Consider the following 20,356-nt stretch of genomic DNA (forward strand, 5'->3'; position numbering starts at 1 on the left):
AAAGTATTTATTATATAGTCATTTATTATGTTAACTGTCTCATTAGAAATTAACGGATCCATTATATATTCAGGTTTGCAGCATATGATTAATTTGCGCTGTCTCTCTTTCTCTCATCGAGATTAAAAAATTATTCATGTATAAATATGATCGTTTAAAGAACTGTAATCAAACACGTCTAAATTGTATCAATATAAATTGAAGATTAATCTCTCTCAATTTAAACTCTCTCCGATTTTTACTAACAATTATTTATTTCAAATCAAAGCAGATGGAGAGCTAAATTTCTTCGTTACATTAAACGTCAATATATATTTGCATTTATTTTTGTTTGTTATAATAATATATTTAACAGAATATATATGTTGCGCACATGAAAACATTAGGTCAACATTTATTATCGCTAAAATTCTCATTTAATAATTAAATAATCGAAAATGGAGCTAAAGGTACATATACATACATATATACATATATACATATATATATATATATATATATATATATATATATATATATATATATATATATATATGTTACACATGTATGACGAAAAGAACATTACAAGATTTATTATGATATTGAAGATATAGATACAATATATTATGCAATAGCATAAATTTTCTTCCGATTAAAAATATAATTATAGAACAATATAGAAACAAATACTGACATGTTTGTAGATAAATACGGCTTTTTAATACATAATAAGATATTGCTCATATCTATCATACAGTAAATTGTCATTGTAATTATGTGCTAAATAACGACATAACTGATTACAATAGAAAGCGCAAACAACTTAATGATAATCTTATATCAATTATTATCGCTGTATTTTATGACTGCAAGATATTCAAAAATATAAAAAAGATATATATATATATATATATATAATATAATACGTAATATAATTTTATTTTGAAAGAGACATAAAAGTATTACATAAACTTTTACAAGACCATACATTAAAGGAAATGTTTTTCTTTCTTTCCTTTTTAATTTCCATTTTGCACATGCTAAACATTTTAATTATTAATTATATAGAAGTGGGAAAAGGGGATTAATAAAATCAAACAACTTCATCTAAAAAAAAAAAGAAGAGATACAAAAGAATTTTTCTACGATATCTCCGTTAAAGTACTGCCATTTTTTTAACATTTACAAGTGGATGGTAAATTATAGACGCACGAATTTTACAGCAAATTTTGGAAAAAAAAGATTTCGAGATCTCATTATCGCTTTTAACTTCCACGGACGATAGGTTTTGTTCTTAAGAACAAAATATATGCGCGCGATTCATTTCTTTTCGAAATTATTGGCAAAACGTAAATATTGGCGGTTAAGAAAATAATATAACTCGTTGATTTCGTTACATACTGCGCCATCGGGTTTTAATATATAATAAGACAGTTTGTTATAACCGTAATAATATTCTATATTGTATAAATTATCAATAATTAAATAATAAATGTTTTCATTTCTCCGATAAATGACAAATTTAAATTTATGCAGAAATGAAATTTATTCAGGAATAATAGCGGTTAAGAAAATAATATAAATCAAAATGAGTTATATTATTTTCTTAACCTCTTTCCGCCAATATTCGCGTTTTGCCAATATTTTCGGAAAGAAATGAATCGCGCGCATATATTTTGTTCTGCGATCGTCGAGGGATTAAAACGAACGCGGGAGAGAACAATCCGTGCTTCCCGATGAAAACGCTTTACTGGACTAGATTTTCGTCCTCGTTTAATTCTTTGCCCAAACCGAGTAGATATTTCGAGCCGACGACGTCGTTTGGTCTCCATCCGGATACGGCCATTTCACCCGTTGCCAGCTTCCAGCCTCGTTTCCCGATGCCGAAGCTGAAAGGCTGGCCGCCGCGTTTGTCGTCTATAAAGTCGTCCAGGTTATCCTCGCGAGAATGATAGCCTTCCATGTTGTCGACCGAGAAATAATCCATACTCAGGGGACGATATCCGTTATTACGCTTCCCTATGCCGAACCTGTAGTCCCTGAGACGTTTTCCGATACCGAACGAGAACGGTCGCGTCCGCTGCAAACGAAGTTTTAATGCAAAAAAAAAAAAAAAAAAAAAAAAAATACGAGTACGATTATGACAAATTAATTTCATTTTTACTCAGGGTATATTTTGTTTCTCGGCATTGTTCAATGTCGGGAAATAATTTAGTACAACTTTGCTTCCGCCGTTTTCCTATAGATGGCTTTAGCGGTAAGTAGTGGTCGAAATAAATAGATCATAGACGTCATGCGATAAATTTGGGCATCTGTCAACATAACCCCATAGAAACATTAGTCGATTTGCATCATAAAGTTTTTCTCAATTGAAAATGTCAGTTTACGAGCCAAATTCTCGTCATTTGCGGGAGGTTTTAATTTTCTGCTTCAATATGAAGAAATCTGCGGCTGAGGTTCATCGAATGCTCTCAAATACTTACGGTGAAGCCGGTATTAGTGAAAGAACGTGTCGTGAGTGGTTTCAACGCTTCAAGAACGGTGATTTTCACGTCGAAATCCGGCATAGCGGTGGAAGAGAGAAGGTTTTCGAAGATGCAGAATTGGAGGCATTACTTAATGAAGACTCGAGTCAAAGTAAAAAAAAAAAGTGGCCAGCGATGGACAATACTTTGAATCGTAAATGTATAACCAGTTTTTCACAATAAAGCCTCGAATTTCGGAAAAAAAACGGCGGAAGCAAAGTTGTACACCTAATATTAAATGACGATATAATTAATAAAGTAATAGAGATTCATATTGCCTAGTGACTCATTACCCGAATTTTTTATATATGTATCACTTGAATATCCGATCTGACCATTTCTCTAACCAGATTCCATTCTTATAACGAAGCAATTACTCGTTGAGAAATTGAACGTTTTATTTTCATCCGAAACTCACTTTATCCTCGCTATTGTCGATCCATCGCTTTCCGATGCCGAAGTTGTAAAGTGGTAGCCTCTTGTACTCGGAGATGTAAGCATACGCCCTTTTTTCAGAGGGTTTGTCGTACTCCAAACTGCTCGATAACGGATTCAATCGTGGGTTATGCAAAGACGAGACCGGTGCCTCCTCCACTTCCGCTATTGATCGTCCAACGACGCTCAACAGGTAGAACATAATGATCTTCATAGCGATCAGACTCGTCTTAGACTTCATGATGCTACTTCGGATCTATCTGAAAGTATAAAAGTCGCGCGAAATTGTAATTTGTAACCGACTGCCAGTATTCGGATATTACGGAATAGAATTTTATCCTCTTGACAATGTCATGCAAACTTCCGCGGCAGTCCGAAATTGAGTTTTCAAATTCATTCGGGCGAGCGAAATCAGTATTCTTGTTGAAATTGCAAGAGAGAATTAGTTCAATCTCTATCAAATTATACATTTAGATTGCATAATAACTATTTATTCACACGGTAGTTTCTCGATATGTCGAATTGTGTATCTTCGAAATTGTATACGGGAGAAATTTGCGCAATATCTATATTTTATGCGCATAAGAAGGGTATATAATTCGAATAACAATGAGCATTTTATTTCCAATGGTAATCGCTTTTACAATGTTTTGTTGAATTTTATATCTGTTACAAAATGGATTTAGAAGAATATAAAAATGCGTTAAAGCAATATTCCGCGAAAGAGTTTACAAGCATTTCAGAGCACAGATGTACGCAAATGGAATTCTGGCATGTAAAAATAAAATAAGAAGTTATTTATACGACTGGCAGAGAAATAAATGCCATTGCGACGGAAGAATAGCTTTTACTCGTAGAGGTGCCGTGCCAATTTTACGACAAGGATTCTCTCAGTCGCATTCCCCCAGCATCCTACTTCCTTGCCGAGATATTTTCATCACCGTCACCGGATCGGAGTCCCGTTAAACGAAAATAAAATCATAGGTTGATTTTTTTTATCTTTACCTCTCTTTTCCGCGAATAACATTTTTTTCGTAATTCATGAGATAATATAATTATGAGATTCTATCGAAAGAAGAGCGCGCGCCAATTAAATCGTGGATATATCTCTTTTCCCATTCACGTAACATTTATGCAATTCATGAAATAAAATTATCATTGATTCAAAGATTCTACTAACATATTTAAAAAAAAAAAACATATATGTCAATTTTATTTTATTAAAAAATCTGTCTGTTACATAAATATACTCGCACACATAGTTATACCATTTGAAACAAACATTTTCATCAATTTAAAAGTCAAATCATTGTTGCGCATTATGACTCTGCGATTTCAATATACGTGATCAAATATTTAATAGTTACAATGGAATGACGAAAGAGCGAGCGGTGTGGCATGATTGAATGACTATGAACTAAATCCGAAATCCCGTAGGGATAGTTTGTTCAATATTTGATGGTGAAATCGGACGGATCCCTCTTCGTCTTGCTTGAAATATTGATAAAAATATTACAACAATTAACAAAAACCTACTATGAAGAAGGCACACATTTCGAATGCAATAAATATTTAAATACATCGTCTCACATGAACTTTTTATCATAGAATTCTTCGAAACTTCTTTTTATTATTCATATAATGTCAAACATATTCATGAGCTAAATCTATATAAGAGTAATTACAAGATGTTTATTAGGCAAGTAAAACTCGCAAGATTCACAAGCAGTTCGCAATATTTAATTTTGACGGATTGTCAATTTAGATCATATCGAGCATTATTTATACCATTAATATTAATTAAAATTAATATAAGTTTTATAAATCAATAAAAAATTTAATATAACTTACAATTAATAACACATATTATACCATTAAAAAAAAATCGTAATTGAGAAACGTAATAAGCGTTTTTTGCAATCCGGTTCGTCTAGCAATGCTAGCTTGTAATTGCCAGTGAACGAGAGCCAATGAAGATTTCATAGCAATTATATATAATGACATTAAAAAATTATTTATTTTTATTATATACAGTATTATAGTATCATATTATATTATTATCAATATGATATAATTATATCATAATTATATTCATATAATCTCTGATAATAATATTGAACGTAACTGCAAATACCAGTTTGTCATCCTGTATATTGTATATGTAAGGATAAGAGAGTTGGAAATGTTTTCGCGGGAGTGAAAGAGTCGAGGAGCTTCCTGATGACTCACTTAAAGCTGAGAAACCGTTTGATGGTTGCAACAAGTGCCGTTCTCATTCCTTTCCCTTTCTTTTGATGTTTAATCGTGACTCTATTTTTCTAATCTCTCTCGCCAACTTTAATTCTGATACATTTCACATATTTATTATCTTCTCTGAAATAGTTTTCATAAATTAATAAATAACGCTATTTCTAATCAGTTTAATAAGTTGTGTAAAATTTCGAACTTTCCACAATTTACATGAAAATCGAAAAATCATCTTGACCGCTCAAATTCTCTCAGGGCTAATCCATTCTTCAATAAAATACCGACAGCACTTTGTGATTGATTGACTATTCTTTGGGAAACAAATAGCTATCAATCTCGTGGGCATCTTTACCTCCGGTTTACATCTAATATTTTTGCAAAAATTCCGCGAAAGGCATGTGAACCTTTATTTAGATATGTACAAACTAGTCTGAAATTTTTATGCACGGATATTGTATAAAAATTTATTGCAGCAGCTTTTCTTCGTATTTCCAATCCTCATTCTCGTGTTGGATTTTACAGTTTTCTCGCGATAGAGACTGAAAAATTATTTTCATTATTGTTATGAAACGTTATTATGCTTTTGACATTATTGCGGGGCTTAATAATTATCACATTGTTGCACAAATCGCTTATTTCAGTCCTTTCTTCTCCGACGACAAGACAAGTTTACCCATCACTCAAGTGTCAAGTATCTTAAGGATTATTGGATTCCTCTCCGAAGAGAAACTTCTTTTATTGATTTCGTCGACAGAATTTTATATCCGCAAATATGAAGAATGATTATAAATGTATCTGACTGCAAATGCGCAAGAAATACGTTAATAAAAGATGCGCAAAAAAATATTAAGTTTCTATAGTAAATAAAGAAGAAAATATAAAATACAAGAGCGCATGAGAAAGAAATTAAATAATGTTCCGACTTTTTTTATCTAACTTTTTACAAAAGTTAAAAATATTTGAATTTTATGCGCTTTCTCTGCTTCTCGTCATGCTAAAGTGAGCAAGCAAAATCTTTTGCAATATTACAAAAAATGGTGAGGCGAAAGAAAATGTTACCAAAAAAAAGTGTATGACAAAGAGGTTGCTTTCAAATTTTATTTGGGTTAATCTTCGAGCATCGATACGGAGAAAGTTGGTGTACATGAAATTCTCATAAAATTTAGACAGTAAAAGAACTACTTTATATAACGTATCAAATAATATTATATAACAATTAAGCCCTTACATAGATACGCACTCTATTATTCGATATACGTGAACACTAAAATACGCACCAGAGATTAAAAGTTGAATATTATTAATTTTGAAATTATTTTGATTGCAAAATGTTCAATATCTACAATATAAAGTTGATTCATAATCCACATGTCGCAGCGCGTATGCTTACGAATAAGTAATTTATTATTAAATATCGAATGTATTAGGTGTACAACTTTGCTTCCGCCGTTTTCCTATAGATGGCTCTAGCGGTAAGTAGTGGTCGAAATAAATAGATCATAGACGTCATGCAATAAACTTGGGCATCTGTCAACATAACCCCATAGAAACATTAGTCGATTTGTGTCTGCATCATAAAGTTATTCTCCATTGAAAATGTCAGTTTACGAGCCAAATTCTCGTCATTTGCGGGAGGTTTTAATTTTCTGCTTCAATATGAAGAAATCTGCGGCTGAGGCTCATCGAATGCTCTCAAATACTTATGGTGAAGCCGCTATTAGTGAAAGAACGTGTCGTGAGTGGTTTCAACGCTTCAAGAACGGTGATTTTCACGTCGAAGACCGGCATAGCGGTGAAAAAGAGAAGGTTTTCGAAGATGCAGAATTGGAGGCATTACTTAATGAAGACTCGAGTCAAAGTCAAAAAGAATTGGCACGATCATTGGGAGTGACTCAACAAGCAATTTCAAAATGTATAACCAGTTTTTTACAATAAAGCCTCGAATTTCGGGAAAAAACGGCGGAAGCAAAGTTGTACACCTAATAGAAGAAACGCGTATATAGGATTCACATTTGTATAGTATCGTAATAATATTGATGGAATATATATTTATAATATGTAATTGAATTGTGGACATTGGTAAAAGCAGATATGTTTAGTTGCAATAAAAAAGACTTAATGTCAAATACAGCTTCATTTCCTATAGAAATAGTTACGTCGACTATCTGGACGTTTCGTAAACACATGACATTTTGAATGCATAAATAAAAATATCAAACAAAATACGCGCTTAATATATATATTTTAGCATGTGGAAATATAAATTATATTTTGTTGTAAATATTTGTATTAAATTTCGATATTCATTGAGATGATAAATCATTGTAATAAAAAAAAAAAAAATCAATTTTCAGATTCAATTTTCGCTTTTTCTGGCACGTCAAAATTTTTTCAACCAAGTTATTATAGGTCAGACTTATATCGTGACACAACGTCCCTTTAGAAATTCTGATGAGACGATGCATAATGGACCGGCTTCAAATTCACGTCAAATAAAGCAGAATACTTGGTCGATCTACATGATAGACATCATTTGTTCCGATCCATGAATGCAATGATCTCTCGTATCTACCGTATCTTTCACGGTCTGATTAACATTCCGTGTGCGTCATTGGCATCGATCATCGATGGCCCATTCGAGAAATTATATCATAAGCATTTTGATTTACGTATTTTTTAGATAAATAAATGTAGGCTGCTGCTCCGGAACGATATCTCGAGCGAAATTTTTCATCTGAAATGTTCAACTAAATTTTCTCTCTCTTCTTCGTGCTCATAAAGTACGATAATCCTGATAATCTTGAAAGATACTTATGGAATATAGGACACGCTTGATAAAATCGTTGGGGTAATATCGCGCTTGACTCTCAATAAGAATCGGGATTACATTACGTTCTATAAGAAATTTTATTTATAAGATATTATAATATATATTAACGACTTTTGATCGAATTTCTTTTGTTAGCGACACGCGCTGAAGACTTTTATACATCTTTCATAGCAATATTTGCGGAAAAATTCCGCGGTAACAGGAAAAGAAATAATAATAGCTCATCGAATAATGGTGCGGTAAAATCTTTTTCGATGATTCATTCTCTTTTTCCATAGGTTAATATACTCTTTTTATTTCGTACTTAATTATTTTGTCTATTCGTAATTGATAATTGCGAGATATATTTATTCTAATCGTTTTCTCCATTAGATTTTTTCAGGGTTGGGAAGTAACGCGTTACTTGTAACGCCGTTACCGTTACAGTTACTTTTTTTCGGTAACTGTAACGATAATGGCGTTACAAATTTTATTTGTAACGGAAAAAGTAACTTCGTTACATTTTTCGGTAACGAGTAACGAATTTAACAGTTATCGTTACTTTTTTCAAATTTTTTGATTTATTTAAGATATTATTCTTGCTATTGTGCGTGATAAAATTTTTATCTTAACCGTAAAGCCGTAAGCAAATCGACCAATTAGCATTCTTATTATGTTGTAAAAATGCTTGAATGTGATTGATCAACTTATGGCTCTTGCAGACCAGTGCGATGACGCGACGCGCGATATCCAATGAGAGCTTTATCTTTTCGGAAAAGCAGAGCTCTCATTTACTACCAGTTCTAAATACCTTGCAACGAAAATTAGAAAATCTCAATAAATTTGACCTTATAGATTGCCATTCATTAGTTGAAGCTATTCAGCAAGGTTTAAATAAAAGGTAACTTATTAATTTGATTAATACATATGTTATTTAATTTTAAATAAGGATTTAATTGAAAAATATTATTTTATTTTAAACTATTGATTCAAAAGTATTAATTTCAATAAAACAAACAATGTCGCTTAATTTACTATATTTGATTTTAGATTTCTTACAATATTTGAAACAAAAGAATTAATAATAGCAGCATGTTTACATCCAAAATTTAAGTTAAACTGGTTAACCGGAGAAAAAAGAAAACGTGCTGAAAATTACTTGGAGGATTTATTGGGAATTCGATCAACTGAAAATTCTTCAAAAGCTGGAAAATCTGACGATCACGATGATTTTTTCATTTTTGAGCAAAAAACGGTGCAAAATGAATCTGAACAAGAAGAATTGCAACGGTTTTTAAAATCAAATAATTGTAATATAGAAATGTTAAACGACTATCCAAAACTTAAAAAACTTTTTATTAAATATAATACAGCTCTACCAAGCAGTGCATCTGTAGAAAGAATGTTTAGCATCGGTGGCTCTGTATTAACACCACAAAGAAGGCATTTAAATGATGATACTATGGAGCAACAAATTTTATTAAAAATTAATAAAGAATTTCGATAAAATTTAATCATTTATTTTGTAATAAACCTTGAATGAAATCTTGCTTACAATTTTTTAAAAGTTTTTCTTATGCAAAATAATTTATTAGTTTGTATTGTAAAAAAGTAACGGAAATTGTAACGACTCGTTACTTTTTAGTAACTGTAACGGTAACGAGTTACTTTTTAAAATTAGTAACGAGTAACGGTAACGAGTTACTTTTTAGAAAAAATAACGGTAACGGTAACGAGTTACTTTTATAAAGTAACTTTCCCAACCCTAGATTTTTTTGGTAAAAGTATATCGTGAAAATTCAGGAAATAATAAATAGAACCTAAAGACAATTTGAAAACTTTAGTATTGTGTACATACAAAAACATCGACGAATCAATTTATTCTGTCATCTCGAAAACAATCGAATATAAGTGTTATCTTTTTTTAAAAATGTCTGATTCAATTATAAATTTCCATGTCTGTGACATGTTCGTTTTATATTTTTATATTGAATGACCCTCTTGTAATCGTGCTAAAAACTGTGGCGTGCTAGAAATTGTATTTAAAATAACTATACCACATCAAAAGCAACATTGAAACAGGAAGCAAAACATTTTTACGAGCGTTATTGGTGTGTAACCGTTTTTATCTCTTCACGGGAAGTCGAAAGAATGCAAAAAAGGATCTCACGTTTATTTCGATTGGCTACGTGCAAGGAAACTCATGCAAATCATCGCGCAATTTTCCTGCGTTTTTTTTTTGCTTCTCTTTTCACACATTACGATACAACAGCAAAAAGCGAAATCATGTTCGAAAATAATTTATTCTCCTCAAATAATATCGCTATCTTATCTTTTTATTTTAATTCTTTTCCGTTGCTCGCATCTTATCTAAATAATAGTTTAAATATTTATAAGTAGATGCAGACGCGCATTCTCATTAAGATTTATTTTCAATAGTCTTTTTTAGCCGTTATACTGGTTTCCCCCCTTAAGTACATGCCGCATCATCAATATGCTTAAAGAAATTGTAACAATGTTTGCACGTGTTCTGAAAAAACTACCTTCTATTAAATCTTTATGCTTTCTAATCTTAACGATAATTTCATTTATTGCTTTCAAATTAGCATCATAATCGAAGATTATTGCTTCCTTTATTTTGTTATGATTTATAATTTATAATTTACTTTGATTTCCGTTTTTCTTGTCACCATTGTACAATTTCGCATATCTTCATTAAAATGCAAATTTTGTAATGACTTGCGTATCACAATCATTAATGTCCAAGCTATCAAAAAGATACTGTTAATTAAATTTAACGTATTAATTAAATCCGGATGGATGCGAAAATTTTTGGGCGCTAGATTTTTTAATCATTCTCTCATTTTTTTTATTTCACAAACAGAGAAATTAGTTTCTATTTAAAATACCTTCCACTTAAATTACAGGATGCCTATTTTAAAAGTTGGTTAAATTGTCGGAGTTTCTCATCATGCGCATTATCAAGACAAATGCATTGCGTACGGATAAATACTAAAATAGAAGTCTAAAAGGATATATATATATATATATATATATATATATATATATATATATATTTGTGTGTGTGTGTGTGTATATATAAATATATATATATATATATAATCGTTTGACCGAGCAGTTTTCTCATTTAGGCGGGATCTCATACTTGTCAAGTAAAGGATATTCATTCTAATGTAGCAATATCAATTTTTATCTTTTCCATAAATATCGCCGACGAAATTGACGCAATTCTTTCTATACCCAGAATGAAACGAGATATATCTCTCGCAAATTAAAATTCGGGAAAAATTTGCCTGTTTCTTCATCCATCATGTTATATGCTGACATTTTGCCATTTTCTTGCGCGCTAATCGAACAATCCAGAACAGAAGCAAATTTATTATGAATTTGTAAAGGTATTTGAATCAAAGACAAATCATTCTCCGTCCGAATAACCGAGAAAAATTATCAGCTTTTAGAATCACGTTATAATTAAAAAATTCTTACAAGGGACATTTAAAATTTCTTTTTGTAGATATTATATATATATAAAATATTATATTTTAAAGATATAAGAGTAGAGAGATATTCTCTGATAATTCGCTATTTCGATTATCGCGATTATCAATTTACGTATCTTTTATAATATCGCGCCTTTTATCGAGTGCTCGACATTTAATGTTCCGCTTCGCAATAAACGAGATTATTTCAAAAGTGAGAATCGCATGAACAAAAGTTAGGTGAAAATTTTCTATCAATTTTTTCTATCAGTGCCATTAAATCCGACATAGTAACGCACATGCAGCATAGTTTGCAAAACACTCTCTACAAAATAAAATTTTTGTCACCTTTAAAAGTCAAGGATTACAGATATATAGGAATATAAATTGCATTAAACTTTATATTATTCCTAATCGACTTATATAGAATATTCTAGAAATATTGCCATTTTAGATGCTTTGGTTATTCTGCATGTGTGTGTGTGTGTGTGTGTGTGTGTGTGTGTGTGTGTGTGTGTGTGTGTGTGTGTAACTAAAATTTGTTTAATAAAAATATTAGCTTGCTCTCTCTATAATAGCTTCAAAATTTTAGAGAATTGTCAGTTGAAGCTCTTTTATAATATAAAGTTAAATAAAATATTACTAATAAGTAGTATAACTTTATTAATTTCACGTGCACTTTATATTATCAAAGTTTTAATTGAAAGCTTATAGTTACAAAAGCTTGTAGTTATAATAATAATATGTCACATATATTAGATCGATGAAATTAATCTCTTTCATGGTGAACGTAATAGTTTAAAATGCATTCAGTCGCTGTCTCATAATCGAGTAAATATCAATGTGCTCGAAGGGAATTGGTGCTGAAGCACCTTTCTACGTTTCTGCATAATACGACATGCGGTCTCACCTTCCGTTTTGATAAACGCTATAATTCGAACACTTGCCCGATAGGACGCCCACCTGTGTTTATTTTATGCACACGTCTACATTTTGCACGTCATACATAACAATAGCAACAAGAAGATACGATAGGCTACAAGTATCCGCAACACTACATACAAGGGAGAAGAGCACCTCTTCTGGAATGATAACTATGTTCCGAGACGATAATATTATCATCGATCTTGTCGAGCACAACCGCGAGAACAGCTTGTCTCTTTGGGCCCGGAAATGAGATTAATCAATATCACTTAGATGTCCCCTCCTCCGACGATAGTAAGGAGAGATATATTGGAATTAAATTAAATCTCTCTCTTTTCTTCTTCTTCTTCTTCTTCTTCTTCTTCTTCTTCTTCTTCTTCTTCTTCTTCTCTCTCAACATCTCTTCGCTCCCCTTAAGGTATTTTTGGCTTTCATGCTGGCCAGAAAATAATTATACCAGATATGATCAACCAGATACGAACAACCGCGAAAGTGGGCTGATTAATCGCGATGACGTACATCTTTATCGCGCTTCTCGCGAATGTAATTTATCACGAAACTTTTACAATAATGACATTTCATAATATCACTTTCTAAATATCTGACAATCTCCATTTTTATCGGTTTGCGTTACACGTGTGTCAGATCGGTCCCATTGGATGCGACCGCTGATTTCGACTATTTGATCACCGACGGGTTAAGTCGATGCGATTTTCCTCGTGCGGAATAATTTTACCGCGATGAGATGATATCGGCTACGAATATGAGCAAAGTCATGAATACATTATACGTCTTTTCACATAGAGAAGTAATTATTTTTTTGTTAATCGAGTAATCATAAAATATAGAGAGCGCTGAATCGAGATAAAACGGAGAAAAGTAGAATTTTCATTATTTATTGCATTATTTTGAGTTTATTCCTGGCAATATTCTTACTTTCAAGCCACGTGGTAAACATCAAGTAACAGAGTTTGTCAATTTTATGTATGTTATTGTTTAAACAACAAATTTAAGAAATTAGACTCTCGTCCCATACAGCACTAAAGCTTGCAACAACATTGCTGCAATATTGCAATATTGCATATTGTAGTTTAATGTTGCAGAAATATTACAAATACATTATTTTACAATATAACTTTAGTAATGTTACAGCAACATTCCAAAAATATTCCAAAGAAAGTATTCGATAATCGCTATCTATTCCGCATTTAATTTTTAGTCACGATGAGTATATAAAGTTTACAAAGAGCGACTAATAAGATTAAAGATATAATAACTATTTTTATTAGTTTAAATTGTATGATATAATCCCAACACAGGGGACTCAGACATTGGACTAAGAATTCTTTTAATAGTTTTCATTCTCATCATTATTATCAAATTTTATATAAGAATAGACTTCAGATTTTAATAAATAAATTTTGAGATTATATGAAGACAAGAGAGATGTGAAAAAACTTGTATGCGTAAATCCACCACAGTCTTTTTGCATATCTGAATATTTCGGATACAAAAAGATTGTGAATTTACAAAATTGCAAATTGAGTTTTTTCTTATTTCTCTTAGATATTCTCTGTCACTGAAGGAAGTCGAATGTGTACCGAAAAATTTGCAATTTATAATTTCGTTATTATTATAATACAGAAAATCTATATACACGCTAGATCCTGACTCTTATAGACCTAATTTCTTATTATTTTTTTCATATGTTAAGGATATTATATCGATAAATATACATAAAGCGTTATTGCATATATATTATATTGCTATATTGCTGCAATATTATATTGCAATATTTCTGTAGGCGGACATTTTACTGTTGCTGCAATATCATAACAACGTTGCAGCAACATTTCGTAATGTTTCTGCAATGTTGCAATCTTGCAGAAAAATGTTGCTGCAACATCATAATAACGTTGCAGCAACATTTCGTAATGTTTCTGCAATGTTGCAATCTTGCAGAAAAATGTTGCTGCAATGTTGTTGCAATCTTGCGGTGCTGTATGGGGTATGACATCACAAATTTCAAATAATCGCGGGCCAGTAAGAGCCAGAACGCGGATGATAATGCGTCAGTTTCATAGAAAAATAAGTTTTCTATGAAACTGAATATGTGCACAGGGCGCGAAATTTACTTGGTGCTATACCAAGATTTTTAAAAATAATCTCGATTCGAGATTTATAATAACCTCTCTTTACCCCCTCCCTGGAGAAATGATTTAAATCAAAGGAAGCACAAACGAGGGAGATCAAATACACGTGACTATTCGTTCTGATAAAAGCTTGCGAGTCTTCTTCCCCGCAAACTGCTAATTAAGTATAAAGAAACGCGAAAGTAAACGGGATGCACAGGATAACGAACAACGTGGCATTTAATGCCCCATTAAGGAAAATCGTCGAAGACTCATGAGTTGCGACTATAATTACGGATACAGCACTAATGATAGCGCAAACGAAATTATGATGATGACGTTTGCGATGCGCGATCAACAGACGGAAGAAGAGATCTTACGGCGTAGAGTAAATCTCGCGATAAGGAAAATAGGTGCGAGGCGAGATAATTTACACGTTACTTTGTTCTTTCGTGCGAATATCGTGCTCTCTATATATAACCGGGATTGTCCTAAGGGCTTTCTTCCCCCCTCTCTTCCTTCCCCACCCCCTCCGCTTTCTACCCCTCTTCGCTTCTACTTTGCAACTTTATTGTCTACAGAGAAGCCTGCAAGCAATATTGTTTAGAAAAACACATGCGTATAAGCGACAAATAAATTCTGAAAGATTTCCAAGAATACACGGGGGTCACGCGAATACGGTATAACAATAGAAATTTCACGAAAGTATAGCGTGAGGAAATAGAAAATAAAAAAGGATAATAAATAAGACAATGAGAGAATTCGAAACATTTATTCACCGTGGCGTATCATTTTTCTGAACGACAGTCGGCAAACATGGCACGAAGAATTTAATTTTTAACACCTTTGATTGTTTAAAACACATTATAATTGAATCGCGGTTTTTCTGATTTCGTTCGCACAGAATAATACGTAAGCCCGAGGCGAGCTAATAAGCCACGCGAAATAGCCGTGGTAAGTAGTGACTTATGAGCGGCAAACAAGTCCGACAATAACTGCCATCCAATAACCTTGCATCTTAACGGCGCGTTACCTCGTTCTTCGTCTCTCCCTTTCCCGGATATTTTACTCACGCCTTTTCTTCCCCGCTACAAACGTTCCCATTAAACGCACGCATCGTCCACGAGATTATTCCCATCGCCTATAAATATTCTTTCAATATCAATTTCGTAACTAATCCGCCCGATCCCTATTCTTATCCTACCTGCGAAAAGAGAGGATCCTCTCCCTTTCTCGCTGAAATTACAATTTGCATGTCATAATTAGCATTTTATTTGCTGCACATCGTCTGAAGATAATAATTGTACATTGTCCTATTTTATCTTCTTTCTTTTTAAAATTCATTATTTTATCGGGGTAAAAAATACTTTGCTATTCATAGAGCTGCGATACTTCATGGATAACAACTTGTGTGTCTCCAGAGTCTTATTAAGGGTTAATATACTCGTCACGATAACGAAGCAATTATCCACATAATGAGAATTTACGAAGTCTCGTTTGTTCAGCTCTATTGTGTTACTGTTTCATTGTGTTTCTCTCAACAGTACGCGTAAGAAGAGAAAACAATATAATATATTTGAATAAAGTGATGCGCTGATTTATTCAATGTTTTCAATAATCTAGTCGTCCATATAAAAAAAAAAAAATAAAACTCAACGTGAAATAATCAATAACGTCATGTCTCTTTATAAGAAAAGAAAAGGAAACTTTCACGCAAATTTCAACATATGTTTCAATTTTCACGAAGTATCTTCACATTTTCATGCGAATTGATTCGAAATTTAATATTCGATAATATAATCGAAAAAATTCCAATCTTCTTCATCTTTTAAGTGCCCTCGAAACATCGTCGTATTATGCGACAGGCACGCGTGCTATTTAGCCGATTCTTTTCTCAGGAATACGACGATCGTTCATACTGTCGCACGCTAATGGCAATAGCGACCTAATTTAATTCTCGATTCTGTCGTAAGAGCTCTCTATTATCATCGAGTGTCACTAATTGAGTGCAGTCGACATTTCTATGACTTATGTATGTGTGTCATACGCGATGATTCTATAATTGTAACAATGGGATAAGATCTTGAAAACCAGGACCGATCTGTTAGCGAAACTTTTTATTTCCACTTCGCAAACATGGCGTAAATCTTAATAAATTTTTCATCGTTTTGCGCATCGGAAAAAATTATTGCGATTTTGTAGAAAGTTTTTCATTTTCTGCTTTTTTTTTTTTACAGAAGAACATAATTAAACTCTCTTCTAGATATTCGCGATTCGTAACATTTAAGATATTAATATAAAAGGGAATATTAAAAGATTTCCAGAAAAAAAGCATACAACGTGTTATTTTTGTCAAGAATATGTATAAAAATATAAAAAGAACGAGGACGATCTACAATAAATATAAATTTAGAAATCATTTCTTTATGTGTGTTTTTAAATGTTATCTTTTATACTACCCACGATAATTTACCTACGCAATTGCTCATGTAAATTTGAGATTTAACGAGACCCATGAGATTAATAAAAGATGTAATTTCTATAAACTTAATGACTTTTGTAAGTGAAATAGAAAATGGTAACAAAAGTCTAGATTAAATTTTAGCAATAGCTTTTGCTCGAATCTTTGGCAAAAATAAATTCTGTTTTGCGTCATAATTTTATCTAGCATGTACGCAACATCGTATAATGAATATTTCTCCAAATATATATAAACTGTATAGCTTTCTGTAAAAATAATAAGAGAGAATATTAAAAGCCGGAGTTGTGTGAAAAATAAAATATATATATGATAAGAATAAAAGCGCGACTTGTTCTGCTTCATACTGCTAGTTTTTCAATTTTTTATTACATTTATTTTGCTAGTACTTAGGTACAACTACACTAAATTAGAAATTCGATCTTAAAATGAATACATGTTTTACATTTCATTCGCATCCTTTTTTCAATTTTCTATAGTTTTTTGATAAATTTAAGTAAACTTAATCAATATAATATTCTAAAAATTCTACAAATATTTATTTTATTAAATTTGTGACGTGAAAAATTAAATAAAAGAGAGTAAAAGAAAAACAATGCGGTATTATTTCACGCGCGATATAAAAGATGAGTGTAATTAATTAACTGAATTGAAGATGTAGAGGAACGTCGGAAACTTTGTCTTTAAAACTCACTCACCTGTTGCTACTACCTTTACAGATGTGCTTGTGAGCAATAAGGGGCAAAAAGAAAAAAATCGTTTTCTTTTCGTTCTCTCTCTCTTTCTCTCTCTCTCTCTCTCTTTTACTCATAAAGATTTAAGAATATTTAATGTTAGTGCAAGTTATGTAATGAAACTATTACAAATCAGAAAGATTAATAAATTTATTGCTTAAAATAAATGTAATCGCGGCGAAGTATTTTCATCACCAAAAGAAAAAAAAAATAAATCTTTTTATCGATAAAATTCAAACATATTTTTAATTTAAATAATATTCTCTTGCATATAAAAAATTTTTGAACCAACTTGAAAAATATAATTAGGTTATAAAAGACAGAAAGGCACGATATGAAGAAACGATAAAACGGACCATGATAATTATCTGCTGTTATACGATAAGAAATTAAAAAAAAAAAAAGAGAAGCAAAGAAAGGAAGAAAGATAATTGAAATATATGTTAATCTCCCTAGTTATATTCTTTATTATTTCAAATCGGCCATCATATAAGTGAAAGTTCTTGCTATAATATACGATATCATATATATATATATATATATATATGTATATATATATATTTGTGATAACTTTATCGCACTAAATAAACTCACTTTGCCCCATCTATTATCAATGTAAACACTCAATCGAATCTGTAATGCATTACCGCTGAAAACAAGTATCTTTATATAGTTTGATCGCAATCATCGAATAACGCAGTAAAAGACGCGGACGACAAGTAAAAATCCAAGATTGATCATTTTGTAATGTTAAATTACAAGGACAAGAAGAATTTGAATTTTATCGCGCGTGGGAAAAATATAGAATTATGATGATGTAATTACATCTGTCAGTAACCGAGAGAGAAAATAAAAAAATAAGGACACGTTTTAAAAGAAGGACGCAAGGAAGAGGCGCGTCTTGAAATAAACTATTCACCTGTTGCTGCGAAACTATCGGCGCAATTTTCTGCAGATCCTGTTGGCGAGATAAGAGTACGCGGGTATCTCTTCGAAGCTGCCGAAAGACGAGGAAGCCTTCCTGTCGCGTTTCTCGCGGGGATGAAACTCTCGTTCGCGCGATTCTTCCGTTTGTTATCACGAATCGTGATTGCGAGAGTACGCTACTAGTGGAGTTTAGTCCTCCGTTAGTCACCGATGACGACGACGTCCGACGCCGGGTATCGCGACTTGGGTGCTGCGCGCGGGAATGACAGCGAGAGCGTCGCGACGCCGGCCTTTATACGTATGTGTGCGTCGGCGCCTGTGCGTGTGTTGCCCTTGAGATCGGAGATCCCCACGCATCTTTCTCACCCTTCGATTCGCGTGCCGCCCTTCCTTCCTCCTCCTCTCTCCTCTCTTCTATTCTTCCCACGATGCGTCGCGACGCTTTTCGCTTTTACACGTGAGTGCGTGAGACATGCCGATGAGACGTTACGCATGATCCATGCGTCGCCCAATTGCAACAGCGAATTTGACGGTGATAAAGGGGAACGGCGAAGGGAACCGTGGGTCGTTTCACTTCTTGAGTTCTCTGTAGCTGAAAAACGAGCTTCCGGTGCACTTTGTGAACATCCGGTCATTTCGCACTCTCACATACAAACACGCCGCTTTGATTTTAACTTCGCGCGATTATTGAGTTACTTGAACAGAGTTCGATATAGGCAGGGTTGGGAAAGTTACTTTATAAAAGTAACTCGTTACCGTTACCGTTATTTTTTCTAAAAAGTAACTCGTTACCGTTACTCGTTACTAATTTTAAAAAGTAACTCGTTACCGTTACAGTTACTAAAAAGTAACGAGTCGTTACAATTTCCGTTACTTTTTTACAATACAAACTAATAAATTATTTTGCATAAGAAAAACTTTTAAAAAATTGTAAGCAAGATTTCATTCAAGGTTTATTACAAAATAAATGATTAAATTTTATCGAAATTCTTTATTAATTTTTAATAAAATTTGTTGCTCCATAGTATCATCATTTAAATGCCCTCTTTGTGGTGTTAATACAGAGCCACCGATGCTAAACATTCTTTCTACATATGCACTGCTTGGTAGAGATGTATTATATTTAATAAAAAGTTTTTTAAGTTTTGGATAGTCGTTTAACATTTCTATATTACAATTATTTGATTTTAAAAACCGTTGCAATTCTTCTTGTTCAGATTCATTTTGCACCGTTTTTTGCTCAAAAATGAAAAAATCATCGTGATCGTCAGATTTTCCAGCTTTTGAAGAATTTTCAGTTGATCGGATTCCCAATAAATCCTCCAAGTAATTTTCAGCACGTTTTCTTTTTTCTCCAGCTAACCAGTTTAACTTAAATTTTGGATGTAAACATGCTGCTATTATTAATTCTTTTGTTTCAAATATTGTAAGAAATCTAAAATCAAATATAGTAAATTAAGCGACATTGTTTGTTTTATTGAAATTAATACTTTTGAATCAATAGTTTAAAATAAAATAATATTTTTCAATTAAATCCTTATTTAAAATTAAATAACATATGTATTAATCAAATTAATAAGTTACCTTTTATTTAAACCTTGCTGAATAGCTTCAACTAATGAATGGCAATCTATAAGGTCAGATTTATTGAGATTTTCTAATTTT

At 32.2% G+C, this 20,356-nt stretch overlaps 1 protein-coding gene across 1 annotated transcript; it reads right to left on the reverse strand.

Moving 5' to 3' along the window:
• Positions 1–834: 834 nt before the first annotated feature.
• Apime-asta (allatostatin A) lies at positions 835–18,936 on the reverse strand. Its single transcript, XM_070307052.1, has 3 exons — positions 18,684–18,936; positions 2,923–3,199; positions 835–2,059 (listed from the first exon to the last, which is right to left on the reverse strand). The coding sequence occupies exons 2-3, from the start codon at positions 3,178–3,180 to the stop codon at positions 1,727–1,729; spliced, it is 591 nt and encodes a 196-aa protein (XP_070163153.1). The 5' UTR covers positions 3,181–3,199; positions 18,684–18,936; the 3' UTR covers positions 835–1,726.
• Between the last annotated feature and the right edge of the window lie 1,420 nt (positions 18,937–20,356).

Source organism: Polyergus mexicanus, unplaced genomic scaffold (assembly GCF_030449975.1).
Source record: "Polyergus mexicanus isolate NDT 795.1 unplaced genomic scaffold, iyPolMexi1.0 SCAF_14, whole genome shotgun sequence".
NCBI classification, from domain to species: domain Eukaryota; kingdom Metazoa; phylum Arthropoda; class Insecta; order Hymenoptera; family Formicidae; genus Polyergus; species Polyergus mexicanus.

Excerpts from the sequence above, each read along its gene's own strand:
- Apime-asta (XM_070307052.1), bottom strand. The coding sequence starts at position 3,180 with ATGAAGTCTAAGACGAGTCTGATCGCTATGAAGATCATTATGTTCTAC. Across the intron at positions 2,060-2,922 it reads TCGACAATAGCGAGGATAAA|CGGACGCGACCGTTCTCGTT; the intron begins GTGAGTTTCGGA and ends CTTCGTTTGCAG.